General features: G+C 20.1%; 4 protein-coding genes and 3 pseudogenes across 4 annotated transcripts, besides 3 other annotated features; 2 read left to right on the forward strand and 5 right to left on the reverse strand.

The window, feature by feature from the left end:
• Nucleotides 1-837: 837 nt before the first annotated feature.
• Nucleotides 838-2179, reverse strand: PF3D7_0101600 (rifin; the record flags this gene model as incomplete). Its single annotated transcript, XM_001350913.1, has 2 exons — nucleotides 838-1893; nucleotides 2126-2179. The coding sequence occupies 2 exons, from the start codon at nucleotides 2177-2179 to the stop codon at nucleotides 838-840; spliced, it is 1110 nt and encodes a 369-aa protein (XP_001350949.1).
• Nucleotides 2180-3863: 1684 nt separating this feature from the next.
• On the reverse strand, nucleotides 3864-5225 carry PF3D7_0101700 (annotated as a pseudogene).
• Nucleotides 3864-5225: a sequence feature (erythrocyte membrane protein 1 (PfEMP1), exon 2, pseudogene).
• A 1050-nt stretch (nucleotides 5226-6275) lies between these two features.
• PF3D7_0101800 (stevor) lies at nucleotides 6276-7250 on the reverse strand (the record flags this gene model as incomplete). Its single annotated transcript, XM_001350914.1, has 2 exons — nucleotides 6276-7076; nucleotides 7182-7250. 2 exons carry the CDS (start codon nucleotides 7248-7250, stop codon nucleotides 6276-6278), a joined length of 870 nt encoding a protein of 289 aa, XP_001350950.1.
• A 2064-nt stretch (nucleotides 7251-9314) lies between these two features.
• On the reverse strand, nucleotides 9315-10493 carry PF3D7_0101900 (rifin; the record flags this gene model as incomplete). Its single annotated transcript, XM_001350915.1, has 2 exons — nucleotides 9315-10277; nucleotides 10425-10493. 2 exons carry the CDS (start codon nucleotides 10491-10493, stop codon nucleotides 9315-9317), a joined length of 1032 nt encoding a protein of 343 aa, XP_001350951.1.
• Nucleotides 10494-12185: 1692 nt separating this feature from the next.
• PF3D7_0102000 lies at nucleotides 12186-12948 on the reverse strand (annotated as a pseudogene).
• Nucleotides 12186-12948: a sequence feature (Plasmodium exported protein (PHISTa), unknown function, pseudogene).
• Nucleotides 12949-14122: 1174 nt separating this feature from the next.
• On the forward strand, nucleotides 14123-14972 carry PF3D7_0102100 (annotated as a pseudogene).
• Nucleotides 14123-14972: a sequence feature (stevor, pseudogene).
• Nucleotides 14973-17891: 2919 nt separating this feature from the next.
• PF3D7_0102200 (ring-infected erythrocyte surface antigen) lies at nucleotides 17892-21355 on the forward strand (the record flags this gene model as incomplete). The annotated part of the gene is made up of 2 exons (XM_001350918.1): nucleotides 17892-18086; nucleotides 18293-21355. 2 exons carry the CDS (start codon nucleotides 17892-17894, stop codon nucleotides 21353-21355), a joined length of 3258 nt encoding a protein of 1085 aa, XP_001350954.1.
• Nucleotides 21356-21573: the final 218 nt, after the last annotated feature.

The raw sequence follows: 21573 nt of genomic DNA on the forward strand, positions 1-21573 counted from the left end.
TTATACTAAAAAATAAAACATAATAAAAATTACAAAGCAAAATAAAGAAAAAGTGTATTATTATATTAAAATAAAAAATATACATTATTCTTTTTTTTATTGTGTTTTATTTTTATTAATTTGATTTGTTTTTTGTGTTTTTATTGGTTTTTTATGTATTGTATCTATTTGTTATATTACGTGTAATTATTATATTTTGTTATAGGTTGACTATTTTTTGAATTCATTGTATTAGTAGTATTTCTAATAAAAAATAATTAAAAAAAATAATAAAATATATTATGAAATAAATATAAATAACATAATATATAATATGATAGGTTTTTTAAGGATGATAATTCTGAATTGAAATAATATACTTATTGGTTTTAATTTAAATTATATAAATATAGATATAATATTTTGAATAATATGTTTCTTAAAATATTTATAATAATAGTAATCATAATAATCATAATCATAATAATCATAATTATAATAATCATAAGTTTTATTGTTTTTTTTGATATATATTCCTTTGAAAAACATATGAGGTATTTAAAAAATATACGTTACATTATGTTTTAAAAAAATAATATATTATAATACGTATAAGTATTTTATATAAATTAAAAATTACATTGTTTATTAATTAAAAGAGTTTTAGAAAATAAATAAATAAATAAATAAATAAATAAAATTATAGAAAAATAAATTATATATAAAAGCGCAATACATATAAAAATATATAGTTATTTATAATGGAGAAAAAAAAAAAAAAAACACACGGTACATTCAAAGAAAAACAGGACATGTACCAAACGTCCTACCAACATCAAAATACCAAACACATCATATCTATTCTTCTAATAATTTTATATATTGGAGTTTTTTTTTCATTTTTTTTTTTCGTCTATAACGTAAAATTAAATAAATAATTACCATAATTAAAACTATGACTACTATTGCAATAACAGAAGCTGTTATAGCAATCTGCCAACTAGTATATGTAGCATTTATCACAGCGGTTTGTTCTTCTGTGATTTTAGCAGCAACACTTTGACTTGTATCCTTGGCGACTTCAACAGCAGCTTGATCAGCTTGTTCAACAAGTCCGCTTATCTTTTGTGGTATTTCAATATTTGGTGGACCAGCAATTGGTGTGCCATATTCATCACTTAGACCAAATTTAATATCAATTTTTCGGCACATAGCAGGATTCTTAAGGAGGCCATCCGCACAGATCTGAGCTTTTTTTGTAATAATAGCATCAGCAAAATCTTTGACTTTACTATAATGGCTTATTTTAAGAATGGATTCAAATATTTCAGAAAAAAATTCATTTACACCCCAATATTTCAAAAAATTAATAACTACTTCCATACCTTGGGCATTACCTGCAATAGCACCCTTAGCAGCACCCTCAGTTAAGGCATATTCTGTAGCGGCTTTAAGTGCCGCAACTTTCCAGGCACTCATAATTGCTTCGCCAATTCCTCCCAATATACCAACACTTGGTGCAATACCACCTCCCAACACACCTCCACATTTTAAACATGTTTTTTCCACTTTATCTGCTAACGACTTTTCGCAAACACATGTAGGTATATCTTTAGTAGTTATGTTTGTTTCTAAAGTGGTTAACTGTTGTGCCAATTCCTTTTCGATTTTATCTTTTAAAATAATTTTTTGTATTTCTTTATCGCATTGTTCTCTACATTTTTGGCGTGTAGTTTTCATCCTTTCATCATATTCGTGAAATCGTTGTGTTGTACGATCCACAAATTGTTGCATTACCCTTTTCATTTCGGGATCACTATCATAGTTCGTAGGTGAATATAATTCACATTCACATAAAGATCTGTTGGTTTCTGTATGACGTGGTGTAATGTAATAGTTCCTTTGATTATATACCTATAAAGAAATGGTGACATATATAAATATGTAATGTTTAGTTGTAGTTTATTATTTTATATATTTGTAATAAATATGTATAATTTTTTGGTTTATAAATATGTATATTTTGACTATATATATATTATATATGGATATATAGATACAACAATTATATAAATGGTATCGTAATAAATATATATATATTTTATAACATTAATAAATATTTAATACATATGTAACATGGAATTACCAATATATTTAATGGAAGAGCAAACAATAATATATTAATATAATGGTCTTTCATTTTTTTTAATTGTGATACGTATATTATTTAATGATAAAAATTATAACTAAAAAAATCACACAAAATATTTTATTTTATTTTATAAATAAATTAAATATGTTTAACCTAATATATTATTATAATTTATTTAATATAATTAACAATTATTTTCCCATTATGTAAATATATATATTTTTTTTTTTACAGTGGAACCATATTTGCTCATTTATTTAAAACAAAAAAAAAGAATAAAAAAAATTAATTTTAAAAAAAATTTAAGAAAACATTTTACATTTTTTATTAATTTTTTTTTTTTTTTTTTAATTTTTAATAAAATTTTATTTTATATTACACAATAAATTATAATGGTAATTTTTTTTATTTTTTTCATATTTTTTAATAACACGTTACCATATAGTATTAATACAATGTATTGTTTTGTTGTAAATTATGTACAAATGTGTAAAACTATAGTTTTGCGAATTCTCTATGAATTATATATATAATACTATTTTAGAACATATATATGAAATACATATGATATAGTTATTCTAACATATATGTTTCTAATATTGTTATTATAAAACAATTTAACAACAAAAATTGTGCATTATAATAAATAATACGATGTCTTTTGAAACTAATAGTAAATATACATATTTATAAATTAATTTGGTATCCTCTATTTTTTGTTATTTTGTTTTGTTCTAAAGCTTGTTGTATGTTATACCATTCCCTCTAATTTATCTACGTTCTTCTTAAGTTTAATAATATTATTCTTATAAAAATATTTAAAAACATTTAAAATATTTATTTATTCTTAATGTAATAAATCATATTATTAAGATAAATATATATTTATATTTATTATTAAGTAACAAAAAACAAAAACAAAAATTATGGATGTGAAAACTTATACATATAATAAAATGCTATGTTTTTTTAGTTTTATGTACTTTTGTATGTTATCCTAATATATTATATTGATAATTTAACGATTGTAATATTTTGACAATATACTATTTTTACATATATATTATATAAAATATTAAAATGGTAGATATACTATTTCAGCATTTATTGATATATTAATTGTATTATTAAATGTTCTAGGGATGTATTTAAAAACATAAATTTTAATAATTATAATAATTGTTAGGATAATAATATATATGTAAGATGTAACAAGATATTATATATAGTAATTAATATAAGGAATAATATAATTTAATATTATTTATAATTAGTAATTATAAATGGAAAACTTAATTTTTATATAAAATGTTTTCAATACTATATAATGATAATTAGGTGTATGAATATCAAAAAAAATAAAAATAAATTTATAATAATTATATAAGTAAATAATTTGTAATTCATATTAAATGTTTTGTAATTTTTTCTACTATATATATATATGTGAATGAATTTAAATATATTCCAATATGTTATAAGATAATTTTTCCCACATTTATAATAAAATAAAAACACATGGTTTTTACAAATTTATATATTTTCCCTATATTTTTATATATTCCATATATTATATATATTTTGTTGTTTTTCATCATTCAAATTGGTTTTAATTCTTATAAGTTATTGATTTGTATATATATATATATATATATATATATAAATCATCACCTAAATTATTTTCATTTCCTTATATGCTTCAGGATAATTATTTCCTATATCGTCAAAAATTCTACGAATTTTGCACCTCATCATCTTCATATGTTATATTCCTGTTTTCCAAATTATTATTTTGTTCATCAAAAGGTATATCCATAGATATATTTGTGCGCAGTCCATTATTTTGGTGCTTAATAATACCACTAGGTATGATATTTGGCAATCCGAGTTGGTGTGGGGTTATATCATTATTTTCATAACTATATAAATTGTTTGTACTAATGATATTATATGTTTCATCCTTAATTTTAAGAATATCATCATGACTTGATGATGGTATATCCAACAGATCTTCATTATGTTCTATAGTCCATTCTTCATTCAATTTATGTAATATATCCTACTTGTTTTTCCACTTATCTCACATATCTCTATGTCTATCTAACCATTTATGGAACAAATCTAACTAACTATCTATAGGATCACTATATGTTTGTGTAGCGACACGATTAAACGTTATATTTTTTGTATGTTTGGTTCCAAATAATTCTTTTTCTTTTCTTTTGGGCATTTCATCATATATATCAATATTACGGTTACGACTTAGAGAATCATTAATTCAATAAATTCCAGAATATAAACTATTATCCTTAGGAGCATGGGTAATGTTAAAAGATATATATAAGTGTTTATTCGAATATTCCAATCAATATTATAAGTAACTTATTGATGACCACTACCAAGAAATCTATCTTATATTGATGTAATAAAAGGTTTTTCATCCATAATAACATGTAAAATATTAGTTTGGGTATACATATACATATTATCAGTTTGTAACTCATGTATAATGGTACAGCAGATCCTATATGAGTTAAATATTGTTCAATAAAATCCTGTTTCCATTGATTCCATTCATTATCTGTAAGTTTATTGGTAGATGTGTTACCACTTGATAAATTAAATGTATCCCTATTTAATGGTTCTAGTACTACTTCGATAAACATTTTATATTTTGGACTACCCGATACATATATATCATTTAAATCTATCTCTTCATACTCACTTTCTGATGAAGAAGTAATATCAGAGGAAGATAAGTCAGAACATAACTGTAATCGTCCGTTTCTTCTCCTTCCATGTAAATATATGTTTTGCATTTATATCGGCCACTTTCATACGGGACATACCTATTTGGTGATTTCGTTGTAAATATCTCATAAGCGTTTTGAGATATATCAATGACACGAAAAAGATTTGTACGTCCAGACGTAATATTGGGTTTTTTCCTATATATAAATATTAATATATATGTATTGGTATATATGTAAGTATGTATACAAGTAGGTTTGTGCATATATGGATATATAGGTATATATAAATGCAATATATATGTATATACATGTATATTTTTTTTTTTTTTTTTGCGTTTCATATTTTTAAACAAAACTGTATTTATTTTTTAAAATTTATTTATAAAACATTTTTCATATTTATTTTTTACATACTCAAATGTTTTAATTTTTTATATAACAAAAAAGATTACTATATATATATGTGTGTGATATAAATTATAAAATTTTCAGGGGATTTTTTATTATTCTTAACTCTCATAAAATCATATTTCAAAAAAATATTTATGTATTGTAAAAAATATATTTTATAACAAAAAAAAAAAACATTTAAATAACTAAAATAACAAATATAAATATTAGATATTTAAATTATTAAATATTTTAATATTACGCAAATATTTTATTAGAAATTATTTATTTGATAAATATAAAAATGCTTTAATATATTCTTTTTATTTGATTTCCAAATATTTACTATATTTTTCGATACAACATATATTTTTATATAAGGTTTGAAATATTCGTTGTGCGAATTATGAAATGAACCTGTACATTTTTCTTAAATAAAGTATAAGAAAAAACAGATAGTAAACATAATATTATAAGATTTAATATATTAAATAATACTATAGTTTTATTAGTTAAAAAACGTTGAAGATTTAGTTTATGTACAATAGAAATATGTATATACTATTTTTCAATTATATATACATAAATGATCATTAATAATTATTTAATTAGGAGATTAATTTTTGTATGTTCATTATATAATATTAATTTAATATAAAAATATAATAGGAAAGCATAAAATAAATTTTATATAAATACATCAATAAATAAAAATTATAAAATGAATTATATATTATAATAGTTATTATTTTAACAGAGAAAAATATACATTTGGTTAGAAATGTAATAAAAATAAAATATGTAAATTGATCAACAGATATATTATAACACAATATAATATAAGACTTTTAATACTTTTGTTTATTTATTTATAAATAAATATATATATTTTCTTTAAAAACAAATAATTCTAAAAATATTACTTCTGTAAAAAATAATTATTATAAAATATAATGTATATTCGATTCACATGTTACATAATTTATATATTTAAAAATACATTACTTACATAAATGTTTCTTGCATTCATGTTTCCATGATCTTTTTCTTCTTCTATATAACCATATATATAATATTATAAGTAAAACAGCTAATATAAGTAAAACCAAAGCTGTAATACCACAAGGAACAAAAATTGTAGCAGCAGAAGTTGCAGCAGGTACTGTTAAATCAGCAGCACAAACTGCACTACCTGCAATCATATTAAATATATTGATAGAGTCTACACATATTTTATGGCTTGTTGCATAACTAGCAAGGGCATCAACCGCAGCCTTTTTTGCTAATGCCAAACCTATCAATGTTAATAATGTACTACCTATTGAGCAAAAACCTATACCATGGATACATCTGTGTTTTAAATGTTTTAAATACTTATCTCTTCCTTTTGTTTTTGCTAATTTCACACCATTAATATCAGTACATTCACATGTTGAAGATTTTTCATCAACATTTGGACTCATGCCCGACTTCAACATATCACTTTCGTTACCAAACATTTCTTCATATGTTTCCAATAATTCTTTTTCTAGCGTTGACATAGGTTCTGCATCTTTACCACCTGTATATTTTGTTCCATTTTTTTCTACTACATCTTTCAATTGTTTATATGGATCATGAGTTTGTTGGTATTTTTTGATTGCTTCCTCGTTCATTTTATCAATTATTTCTTTGAGTTCTGGGTCATTATGATAATGCGGATTATGATTTTTTGTTTGTGCTAATAATCTTGAATTTATCGTTGTTCTTTGTGCTCTATATTGTATTAGGTTTATATTATAATGGCTATTTTGATAATTATCCTAAAAAAAAAAAGAGGATTAATGAATATGTACTGAAAATGTAATAATTGCTTTATTATATATTTATGTCATTCTAGTAATTATATATTTTTTCTTTTTACATACATAATGTGGTAATGCTAATGTATTTATTAAAAAGGTAAACAATAACATTTTAAGGTTATACATCTTCATTTTTAATTCAAAAAATAATATATTATATTTCAAATTGTATTAATCTAATTTATAAAAAATGATCTATTTTGTTTTATAATATATATTTTATATAATGTATTGAGAAGCGGAAATTTTGTTGTAATTTTATGATATAATAACCTTATAATTTCATCATACGTATAATTTAATTTATGACTATATTCTTTTATTATTTAAAAAAAAAAATTTTAATATGATATAAAAGAAATAATTTTTTTTTATTTTATATTATATTATTTTTATTTTATTTATTTTTTTTTTATTTTTCTTAAAATAATTCTCTCATATATATATATATATATATTATAAATGTTTCATAAATAACAATATATTTTCCTTTAAATACACATAAAAATGTGTATAAAAATAGTTGTTATGGGTGTAAACCATATATATATCATAATAGCTCTCATGTTTTTTATAGAAAAAAATATCCTAAAATATATTCTAATATAAATACTATTGTGGAATTAACAACAAAAGTTACTTGTAATTATTAAAATATAATAATCATCTTAAATCTGACAAAATAAAATAATTTTATATGTATTTTATTATATATATTTGTTCTTTTCAGTTTATTTTGTTTTTGTTTCTAAGCCTTATATGATAGAAAATTCTCTCTATTGTATCTATTAGTTTATGTTATTTAATTATGTTATTTTAATTTATAAATAATAATATATAAATATATATGCACAATTAATAGGATATTTAAAGCAATTATATATTAGCATATTACAAAATATAATTTAATAAATTAAAAATATATTATTATTACAAGAATACAATTTAAAAGCTTTTCAAAAGATACAACATAGTGACATACTGTATTTTATATGGTTGTGTATAAATATATATAATATAATTTTAATATTTTTATAATTTATATGTTGTAAAACATTACATATATTTATTGTATTTATATAATAAAAAATATAATATATTATTTGTACAATATATAAAAAAAACTAATAGCATGATTATATTAGAATAGAAGTTTCTTAAAGTAGTAATTTTTTAAAATAAACTTATAGTAATTGTTACTATTCTATAATAATAATGATAAATTCTTTATAATCGTATATAAATAGAAAAATAAATTATATATATATATTTATTTTTGATATTTTATAGGTTATTAATATTTATATATTGTTTAAAATTTCCTATTATATTAATTGTATGTATTAGTATACGCAAAAAAAAGGATATCTTATAAATATTGTTATTCTAATACAATTATAATTATTATATATAATATATTGTTACTATTTTATAATAATTATTATGGTAAGATTATTTTAATTTATTATTATTATATTATAATATGTTGATATATAGATATATCGTATTGAAAATATTTCTGTTCTTACTATATAAGAAAAAATTATATATATATATATATATATATTATATTATTTTTAATGTGTCCTGTAATAATATAACATATATTTGGTTTTATTAAAAAAAAAATTATATAATAAATAATTAACCTAATATCTTATATTACACATGACATTTAAATATATAATAACAATTAATATGCATTAGATATATTATAAACTTTAAATGATAAAGATGAACATTATTAATTAAATTTATATTTATTTATATTAGTTTATATTATATAAATATAATTAGATTTAAAATAATATATCAATATAAGACTAATTATATAATATATACTTATTATATAATGTATTCCATTATATATTATTTTATATGAGGATTTTAAAATATATATGTTTCAAGGTGTTCTCAAAAAATGTATAATAAATAAATAAATAAATATTTATATATAGTAATAATATATATTTATATAAGATCTTTATTAAAAAAATATATAATTTACACTCGTTAAACTAAAAAAAAATAAATAAATATATATTAAATAATATAATAACCACATAAGAATAAACAAAAAAAATTATAGGAAAAAAATATAATGTTATAAAAATATAATAATAATAATATTCTTGTATTAAAAAATCTACAATTCACAAAACATTAAATTGAATTTAATATCAAGGAACCATATATTTATTCATTTAATAATTTTGTGTATTGGTCTTTTTTCTTCATTTTCTTTTTTCTACGATAACGTAAAATTAAATATATTATCATCATAACCAAAACTATTACCAATATTGCAACAACAGAAGCAATTATAGCAGTCTGACAAATAGCATATTTAGCGTCTACTACACCTATGCTTCTTTGTATAGCTTCATCAGTAGCCGTTTCTACAGCTCTTTCAACAACAGTTTTGGCATCTGTGACGATAGTTCCTACAGCTTTTTCTACAAGAGCATTCGTTGAAACAGTACTCCGTTCAACGTTCACTGCAGCATCAGATTTTACTTTCACCCAAGTGCAAAAAGTCTCACGAGCGCCAGAGAAATCAAAAAAACATGACGATGGGTCATATTTTTGAATTATATCACTAGAAATCTTTAACGCACTAGTATAATCCGTTGTACTAAAATAGGATACCAATCGCTGATCACCTACAGTAAATATACCCATTTTTTGTAATGCTGCAATAACAAATTCCTTACCTGCCTTAGTACCTGCGGCTTCACCCGCTTCAACACTAGCCTCAATACCCTTTTGAATCGCAGTTACTAAAGCGGCGCTTCTCCAAGCATAGATACCCAATCCTCCGAATAATCCAATACTTGCTGCAACACCTCCTAGCCCACACCCACACCTAAGACAACCTTTTTCTACTTTTTCTGCAAATGATTTGTCCTTCCTATCTTTTTCAATAATTTCTTGTATATTTTTGTCACGTTCTTCTTTACGTTTTTGGCGTTTATCTTTAATACGTTCTTCGTATTCTTCAAAACGTTGCGACGCTTGTCGATCGAAAGTTCCCTTCACTGATTTCATATCCGCATCATTATCATATTTAGGCATATATAGGTCACATTCGCTTAATACTCGTGATGTAGTAATTGGTGTATGATGAGGTGTGATGGATGGTTTATTTTTATTATGGGCCTATAAAGAATTTATTACATATATATGTATGTTATAATTAATTCTAATTTATGATTTTATATATTTGTAATAAATATATATATTGTATATTTACATAAATAATAAAACATTACATACATATATAATAATAATTTTTTTTAGTCATACATATGATGATGTTACCAATATATTTAATGGTAGGGAAAATAATAATATTTTAGAGTAATGCAGTTTCATATTTATTGTGATACTTTTATTGTTTAATGATTAAAATTATAACTAATTAATATATAAAAATATATTGTTTTTTATTAAAAGAATTACATATGTTTAATCTAAAATATTATTACGGTTCCATAAGATAATACATAATTATTTTCCCATTATAAATATATATTATTTTTACTACAACCATATATTTCCCTTTTATTCAAAAGGAAAACAAAATTACAAAATAATAAATAGGAATAAAAAAAATAAAATAATTAAAATTAAAAAAATAATATAATAAATCCTTTTACATTTTTTATACTTTTAAATTTTAGTTTCTAATAATAACTAATTTTATATCATACAATATATTGTAATATTATTTTTTTTTTTTTTTGTTCTTAAACATTTATATAAAAAGTAAAAATAAAGTTACAAACAACTTGTTTTTTGTTGTAAATAACATAAAAGTGTGTAGATAAATAATTGTTATAGTTGTACAATACATATATTACAACGTATTGGAACATATATGTATATAATAGATATTCAAAAATATAACTTCGTATCTTTCCAATTATATAAAATAATTATACAATAAACATTTTGTATCATAATAAAAAAAAAATAAGTATTTTTCAAACAAATAGTAATTGTATTTTTTTTATATTTTGTTATTTATTTTTTTTTTTTTTAAATTGTTGTATGTTATACCTTTCTCTCTAATTTATCTACGTAGTTGCAAAGATTAATATTATTATTTTTAAAAAAAAATTTGAACTAATTTAAAAAAAATTATTATTTATTAAACTATTTAATTATATAATTATCACAGAAAAATATTTTTAATATTTATTATTATTAGAAAAAAAAATTCAAAAAAAAAAAAAAAAAAATTAATGATATGAGAAATTATATATACTATTACACAATACATTGTATTGTTTTATGTAGTGTTATATATTATACAAATATATTCTATTTATAATAATAATAATTATTATTATTACATATATATATTTCTTAAAATACTAATAGTATATTACAATTTATCATACATTAATTCTATTTTTACATGTTGTAACCAAATAATTAATTACTATATATTTTAATAATAATATTATTATTATATATTAAATAAGTAACACGATGTTATACATATTACGAAAAAACAAGGAGTTATTTATTTTTAATTTATACATAATTTATAACTTTAAAAAAATAAAATTCTTAATATTTCTAAAAATTAAATTATTTCCTATAATGATGATGATAGTACGTATGAGTACGAAAAAAAAAAATTAAAATGAAAAAAAAAAAAAAAAACTAATAATAACTGGAAGAAAATGAAAAGGAAAGAAGGCAAAAAGAACAACGAAAATAGAAACATTAAAATATTGTTATAACAAAATTTTTATAATACTAATATATTTTCCTTTATTTTAGAAATAAAATATTTTTTAACAATATGTGTAATAAATAATCGATCGATCCATTTCATAAATTAATAATACATGCATAATATTAAAATGTATTTTCCAAATTGTTGATGGAAACTCACCAATAATTATATATAATAATTTATTTTATACTTGTTTTATTATATATTCCTCTATAAAACAAATCATATAAAGAATTTAATAAATATATGTTAAATTAAGTTTTTATATAATATAGTAAAATGAAATATACACATATTTTACCAAAAAAATAACGTAATTACATACATTTAAATTTAGTTAAAATATATAATCTTTGTGTATTTTTCACCCTTTCTGTAAATATATACTTATGTTTATTATATAAATCAATTTTCAATGAATCATCATACTTTATAAAATAATAAACATAATATTTCATTTCATCAATTGATACTCCATCTTTAACTAAATTATAAAAATTAAGAGTATCTTTCACATCTATAGATGACAGGGTAACTTCAATATCATGCATTCATTTATAACATGTACGGTATTTAGTTCCTGCACATACAGGTCGATCCTTACACCGAAAATGATTATAACAAGGATATTCATATTTAGGTAAATAATCTTCAATATAAAACGATAATTCTTTTGAAATATCATCAAATTCTTCTTTAGTTATACACAAAACATTTTTCCATATACTATAAAAATTTTTATTAGATGGATGTTCCTCTAAATTATCTAATACATTATATAATTCTTCCAGAGTTAACTTTTTTGATAAATCATTATATAATTTATATGATTACATTCCCCCTCAGTGGTCATATCACTGAAATTTACATCATTTTCACTAATAGAACCTTCTGAACTAAGAGGAATATTATTATTTTTTGTTCATGTACGTTATTTTTTAACTCAATCTTTTCATTGTTACTTCTAAATTTTGAATGTTCTACACTTTCTAACATAAATAAATTTCTTTTATATATATGATAAACTCTTCCATCCATTGTTTCACTTATTCGACATATTATATTGTGAACAAAAAATAATTAATATAAAAAGGTAAATGGATGTAATATATATATATATATATATATATATATATATATATATAATTTGATATTATAAAAATATTCAGATACATTAACTTACTTTTAGTACTACAACCAATATAATTCCAGTAATTGATAAAAAAATTTAAAACATTTCGTCTAATTGAATGAACTTTCCTTGTATTTTGAATATTCTTTTCTTCAAAATAATACTATGCACAATCATATTTCATCTTAATCGTATTATTATTTTATATTTTATATTTTTAGAAAAGAATATTATATGTTTTTAAAATAAATTAATATTACATGATATGTATAGTGTTTTATATAAATACTACTTACATTATTATTTTAAGTTATTATGTGTTTTTGTCAAATATATATATATATATATATATATAATAAATTATTTTATATTATAATTTATAATATATATTTATTATTTATATATTTTACCTTAATGGAAAAACTTTATTAGAAAAATATTTATATTTTGAAAAAAGTCAAAAATATTATTATACATATTTTTACTTAGTAAAGCTTACCTATTTTAATAATAATAATATAAAAAATAAAACTTATTTTGAATTTCATGAAATTTTTATATAATATTTTAATTAAATTAAAAAAAAATTATTTGTTATACCTTATTTGAAATATATAAAAAAGAATTAAAGAATATAATAATAAGCTCAATTCCAATATACATATATATATATATATATATATATATTTTTATATTTATTTTCTAATTTTACAAAATTGTGGATATTATTTCTAATCAAAATAAATTAACACACAATTTTAATATTGTTATTATAGATAAATAGATCATTGCAATACAACTCCTTAAAATACATAACGTATATAATTATAATTAAATGTATTAAGAATAGATCAATTTCTAAATAATTATTAGATAATATAAAAAAATATATATTATAAAAATTATTTGATTATTTAATAATTATATAATTTAATTAAATAACTCAAGAACTACATTTTATCAAAAATAACTGTATTATATTCTCATCTAATTTCAGTTTGCCGTAATTTTTCTATACTCAGCTGTATAGTAGATATTCAACTATATACTAAAATATATAATTCACATATATATATATATATATATATATATATTTATGTATATTCCTCTTTATCTTTTTAGGGTAATGGTCAAAATAACAATTATAATATAAGCGTCATTCACAATGACACACAAAGAACAACGATAAAATCAAGATTATTAACGGAAATTCAAAATCCTAATCCATCCACATTATCATAATAATCCAGAACTTAAAAAAATAATCGACAAATTGAACGAGGAAGCAATCAAAAAAATACCAAAAAACTCATGAACCATATGAACAATTACAAGAACTAGTAGAAAAAAATGGAACAAAAACTAAAAGTAGATATAGTGAAGAGGAAATGTCTACGGTAGAAAAAGAATTATTGAAAACATATGAAGAAATATTTGATGAAGAAAATCATATTATGTTAAAATCTGATATGTACACAAATCATAATGACAGATCAGATGATTCATCAACATGGGGATGTACTGATAGGAACAATACCAAAATAGCAACAACAAAAGGAAGAGATAAATATTTAAAACACCTAAAACGAAGATGTATAGGTGGAATATGTTCTTGCTCAGTAGCTAGTGCATTCTTAACAATCTTAGGTTTGGCAAAGGCAAAATACTCTGCAGCAGCATACTTTGTACATCATCTAAAAGATTGTGTGTCTTGTATTACTATATATAATATGTTTAATCCTGTTACTCTAAATTTAGATGTTGAAGCTGGTAGTTCAGCTTGTGTTAGTGGTCTTTCCGACGTAGTTTTACCTGCTACAACAGCTGCTACTATACAACTATATTTCCTTTTTCTATTGCTATTTATGTTCTTATTGCGACAATAGTCTTACTTATAATCTTGTACATATGGTTATATAGAAGACGAAAAAATTCATGGAAACATGAATGCAAGAAACATTTATGCACCTAATGTATTACTTAAATATATGAAACATATTACTTTTAAATAATATACATATATATATTATATTGTAATTTTGTTTGACACGTGATATAACATTATTTGAATAATATTTTCTTAAAAAAAAAATTTTATGGACTTTATATATATTTAAATAAAAAAAAAAAAAAAAAAAAATTTTAAGTTAAAATGATAATTACTATAATTTATAATTCATTTTATTCTTTTGAAATTTATATTCTAAAATTTATTTTAAAATGCATTATTCACATTTTGTATTAAATACAATGGTATACAATTAAATTTCATAAGTTTATGTATTAATTATAATTTTATATATATGATATGTTTATATTTTATTTGTAAAATATTAAATATATATATATATAGTAAATCATTCATGACTTTCAAAATATAATAAAACCATTTTTTTTTTTTTTTTTTTTTTTAAATTAAGGAAAAATATAGATATAACAATGTCATAACCCAAAAAATATTCATCATATCATAACAAAATATATATTATACAAAAAAAAAAAAAAAAAAGTATATATATATATATATATATATATATATATATATATATATATATATATATAATAAAAAATTTACATATAAAATAAAGAAATTTAAATTGAAACATTTCCATGTTTCAGACACAAATGATTTTTAATACATTCCTTCAATATTAATCATATATCGAAATATTTAAATACATAATATATATATTTTATTTTTAGTTATTTTATATTATTTAAATAAAATATATATTTCACAATACCTATAATATATATATATTATAAAAATCATATTTTGTTAGGAAAAATATAAATTCATTTAAACCATTATACTTTATCATATCATATATACAATCATTTTTTATTCATTTAGAGAAAAAAATTACAATTTTAATTATACTAGAAAAAAATAAAAAATAAAATAAAATTATAAATATAAATATAAATATAAATATATATTTTATTATAATTTTATTTCTATTTTATATTTATTTAAAAGAAGAAGAAAAAACCTTATAAAAAAACCTTAAAAAATAAATTTTTATATTTTTTTATAAAATGTATAACAAAGGGAATTCCTTTTTTTTTTTTTTCTTTTCTTTTTTTACTTATTATATTTTTTTATTAAGTGAAAAAAAAAAAAAAAAAAAATAATAATAATAAAATAATATATAATTATATAAGAGTGATATTTTTAAAAATTATTATCATTGTATAAAATATTCTTATATAAATTTAAAATAAGTATTTTTTTATATAATAAAAACAAATAAATAAAACTTATTTTTTTAAAACTTTTGATTTATATATATATTAATATATATTATGAAATATTTGTAAAAACATGCATGGTACTTTTAAAACATATAAAAATAAATACATAGAAATTATATATTATATATCCTGAGCACTTTTGATCTAAATATTACAACAGATTAAAATGTTATTAAATAATAATATTATATAATATATTATTTTTAAATTAATTTTAAATAATAATATTATATATTAATAAATATCTTTTAATTATATTTTTTCTATGTAGTTTATTTATTTATAATTAAATTATATATATATAAATACATTCATGTATTTTTTATAATTTTTATTAAAGATTATTTATTTGAATATCATATAATATTATAAAAATATTATTATAAATATAAAAAAAAACAATCGTTTATATATAATAATATCATTTAAAAATAGGTTTTGTTCTGTTTAATAATATATTTAGATTTATTCTAAAAAAAATAATATTCTTGCATTAAAAATTAAAGAATAAAAAAAAAATTAAGAAACGATAATATATAAATTAAAAGAAAAGAAGAAAAAACAAAAAAAATAATATAAAAAATAGCATATTTTAAAATATATAATTATTTTTTATATATATGAAATAATCTATTTGTTCTTATTTATATACATTTTGTTTTAATTTAAGAATATTTTTATTAAAATTATAAAAAAATAAAAAAATATTAATAAATTTTATATATAATAAATATATAATCTTTTGTTGTATTTTCTTTCTAAAATAACAAATAAATATATAATATAGTTAGTCGTCTCTGTATTTTTGTATTATTTAAAATATTCTTATAATAGAATATCTTTTATCTTTTTAAAGCTATATTTTTTTATTTTTTATTTGCTCACATTATATTAAAGGAAATACAAAAAAAAAAAAATAATAATAATAAAATAAAATAAAAATAAAATAAATAAATAAATTTATTTAATAATTTTTATATAGATTTAATATATATCGGTTGATAGATTTCGTTTGGTTAAATTTTAAAATATATAAAATACTTTACTGTGGTTGAATTATTAAAAAAAAAAAATAATAAATAAATTAAAAGCTTCCTTATTCTTGGTTGTTATATATTTGTTCTTTTTTATTTTGATAAAATACAAAAAAAAAATAATAAAACCTAATTATAAAAAAAAAATAAAAGTTCATATAATTTTTTTTTATTTTTTTTATATTTATGTATTTTTTGTTAGAAAAAAAAAAAAAAAAAAAAAAAAGAAATAATTTATTTATAATATATAAATATTTTTTTTTTATTATTTTATATGATAGCGAAAAAAAAAAAAAAAAATAAAATAAAATAATTTTTAAAAATATTTTATTATTATTAAAATATTTATATATTATTTTTTTTTTTTTTTTTATATATTTTATATAAATAACATTTTCTATAAATTAAATATATTTTAATATATATATATATATTTATAATAATATTTTTTTTTTTCTAGAAAAAAAAATTTACTATTTTTATATTTATATATATTATAATATTATTTAGACATATTATTAAAAAAAAAAAAAAAAAAAAAATTACTTGGTTTTAATTTTTTACTTTTACATAATTTATAATAAGAAAATATCTAAATAATTATGAGACCTTTTCATGCATATAGTTGGATTTTTTCTCAACAATATATGGATACAAAAAATGTTAAGGAAAAAAATCCCACCATATATTCATTTGATGATGAAGAAAAAAGAAATGAAAATAAGAGCTTTTTAAAGGTGTTGTGTTCTAAACGTGGTGTTCTTCCAATTATTGGAATACTATATATCATTTTAAATGTAAGTTTTTTTTTTTTTTTTTTTTTTTGAAATAAAATACATATTTTTTATATTTAATTTTTTATGTTAATGCTTATTTTATTTTATTCTATTCTTTTTTATATGTCATGCATATTTTATATATTATAATACCGTTTTTAATAATATATAATATATCTTTGTTATTATATATAATTTTTTTTTTTTTTTTTTTTTTTTTTTCATAGGGTAATCTTGGATATAATGGAAGTTCATCTTCTGGCGTACAATTTACTGATAGATGTTCAAGAAATTTATACGGGGAAACATTGCCAGTAAACCCATATGCTGATTCTGAAAACCCAATAGTTGTAAGTCAGGTATTTGGTTTACCCTTCGAAAAACCTACGTTTACCTTAGAAAGTCCTCCTGATATTGATCATACAAATATTTTGGGTTTTAATGAGAAGTTCATGACTGATGTAAATAGATATCGATATTCTAATAACTATGAAGCCATTCCTCATATAAGTGAGTTCAATCCACTTATTGTAGATAAAGTTCTTTTCGACTATAACGAAAAGGTTGATAACTTAGGAAGAAGTGGAGGAGACATTATAAAAAAAATGCAAACTTTATGGGATGAAATAATGGATATTAATAAAAGAAAATATGATTCTTTAAAAGAAAAATTACAGAAAACTTACAGTCAGTACAAGGTTCAATATGATATGCCAAAAGAAGCATATGAGAGCAAATGGACACAATGCATAAAACTTATTGATCAAGGAGGAGAGAACCTTGAAGAAAGATTGAACTCACAATTTAAAAACTGGTACAGGCAGAAATATTTAAATCTTGAAGAATATAGAAGATTGACTGTGTTGAACCAAATCGCTTGGAAAGCTTTATCCAACCAAATTCAATATTCATGCAGAAAAATTATGAATAGTGACATTTCTTCCTTTAAACATATAAATGAATTGAAAAGTTTAGAACACAGAGCCGCAAAAGCTGCAGAAGCAGAAATGAAGAAAAGAGCTCAAAAACCGAAGAAGAAAAAAAGTAGAAGAGGATGGTTATGTTGTGGGGGGGGAGATATCGAAACAGTTGAACCACAACAAGAAGAACCAGTCCAAACCGTTCAAGAACAACAAGTAAATGAATATGGTGATATATTACCATCATTAAGGGCCAGTATTACTAATTCAGCTATTAATTATTATGATACCGTAAAAGATGGTGTATACTTAGACCATGAAACATCAGATGCTCTTTATACAGATGAAGATTTGTTATTTGATTTGGAAAAACAAAAATATATGGATATGTTAGATACATCTGAAGAAGAATCTGTTAAAGAAAATGAAGAAGAACACACTGTTGATGATGAACATGTAGAAGAACACACTGCTGATGACGAACATGTAGAAGAACCAACTGTTGCTGATGATGAACATGTAGAAGAACCAACTGTTGCTGATGAACACGTAGAAGAACCAACTGTTGCTGAAGAACATGTAGAAGAACCAACTGTTGCTGAAGAACACGTAGAAGAACCAGCTAGTGATGTTCAACAAACTTCAGAAGCAGCTCCAACAATTGAAATCCCCGATACATTATATTACGATATATTAGGTGTTGGTGTTAATGCTGATATGAACGAAATTACTGAACGTTATTTTAAGTTAGCTGAAAATTACTATCCATACCAAAGATCAGGTTCTACTGTTTTCCACAACTTTAGGAAAGTCAACGAAGCCTACCAAGTTTTAGGAGATATTGATAAAAAAAGATGGTACAATAAATACGGATATGATGGAATAAAACAAGTCAACTTTATGAATCCATCCATCTTTTATTTATTATCTAGTTTAGAAAAATTTAAAGATTTTACCGGAACACCCCAAATAGTAACTCTTTTGAGATTCTTTTTTGAAAAGAGATTATCTATGAATGATTTAGAGAATAAAAGTGAACATTTATTAAAATTTATGGAACAATATCAAAAAGAAAGAGAAGCACATGTATCTGAATATTTATTAAATATATTACAACCATGTATAGCTGGTGATTCAAAATGGAATGTACCAATTATAACAAAACTTGAAGGTTTAAAAGGATCTCGCTTTGATATACCAATATTAGAATCTTTAAGATGGATATTCAAACATGTCGCTAAAACACATTTGAAAAAATCCTCAAAATCAGCTAAGAAACTTCAACAGAGAACCCAGGCTAATAAACAAGAATTAGCAAATATAAATAATAACCTAATGAGTACATTGAAAGAATATGTAGGAAGTAGTGAACAAATGAATTCAATAACATACAATTTCGAAAACATCAATTCCAATGTTGATAACGGAAACCAATCAAAAAATATTTCAGATTTAAGTTATACAGATCAGAAGGAAATATTAGAAAAAATTGTTAGTTATATAGTAGATATTTCCCTTTATGATATAGAGAACACAGCTTTAAATGCCGCTGAACAATTGTTGTCAGATAATTCAGTAGATGAAAAAACTCTTAAAAAGAGAGCTCAATCATTAAAAAAATTATCATCCATTATGGAGAGATATGCAGGTGGTAAAAGAAACGATAAAAAAGCAAAAAAATATGATACCCAAGATGTTGTAGGATATATTATGCATGGAATTAGCACAATTAATAAAGAAATGAAAAACCAAAATGAAAATGTACCCGAACATGTACAACATAATGCTGAAGCAAATGTAGAACATGATGCTGAAGAAAATGTAGAACATGATGCTGAAGAAAATGTTGAAGAAAATGTAGAAGAAAATGTAGAAGAAAATGTAGAAGAAAATGTAGAAGAAAATGTAGAAGAAAATGTAGAAGAAAATGTAGAAGAAAATGTAGAAGAAAATGTTGAAGAAAATGTAGAAGAAAATGTTGAAGAAAATGTAGAAGAAAATGTAGAAGAAAATGTTGAAGAATATGATGAAGAAAATGTTGAAGAAGTAGAAGAAAATGTTGAAGAATATGATGAAGAAAATGTTGAAGAAGTAGAAGAAAATGTAGAAGAAAATGTAGAAGAAAATGTAGAAGAAAATGTTGAAGAATATGATGAAGAAAATGTTGAAGAAGTAGAAGAAAATGTAGAAGAAAATGTAGAAGAAAATGTTGAAGAAAATGTAGAAGAAAATGTTGAAGAAGTAGAAGAAAATGTAGAAGAAAATGTAGAAGAAAATGTAGAAGAGAATGTTGAAGAGAATGTTGAAGAGAATGTTGAAGAATATGATGAAGAAAATGTTGAAGAACACAATGAAGAATATGATGAATAAAAAAAAATATATATATTAAAGTTTTAATTTTTATAAACAGAATAATACTAAATGAACGATTTCTCTTTATGAAAATAAAATATTTAAAACAAGATATATGAAAAAGAAATGTGTGTTTTTTTTTTTTTTTTTTTTTTTTTTTTTTCTTGCATGAATGTATTTGTTATTTTAAAATTTGTTTTTATATTTATTTCTTTTAATTTGCGATATGATATTAC

This window comes from Plasmodium falciparum, assembly GCF_000002765.6.
Source record: "Plasmodium falciparum 3D7 genome assembly, chromosome: 1".
Taxonomy (NCBI): domain Eukaryota; phylum Apicomplexa; class Aconoidasida; order Haemosporida; family Plasmodiidae; genus Plasmodium; species Plasmodium falciparum.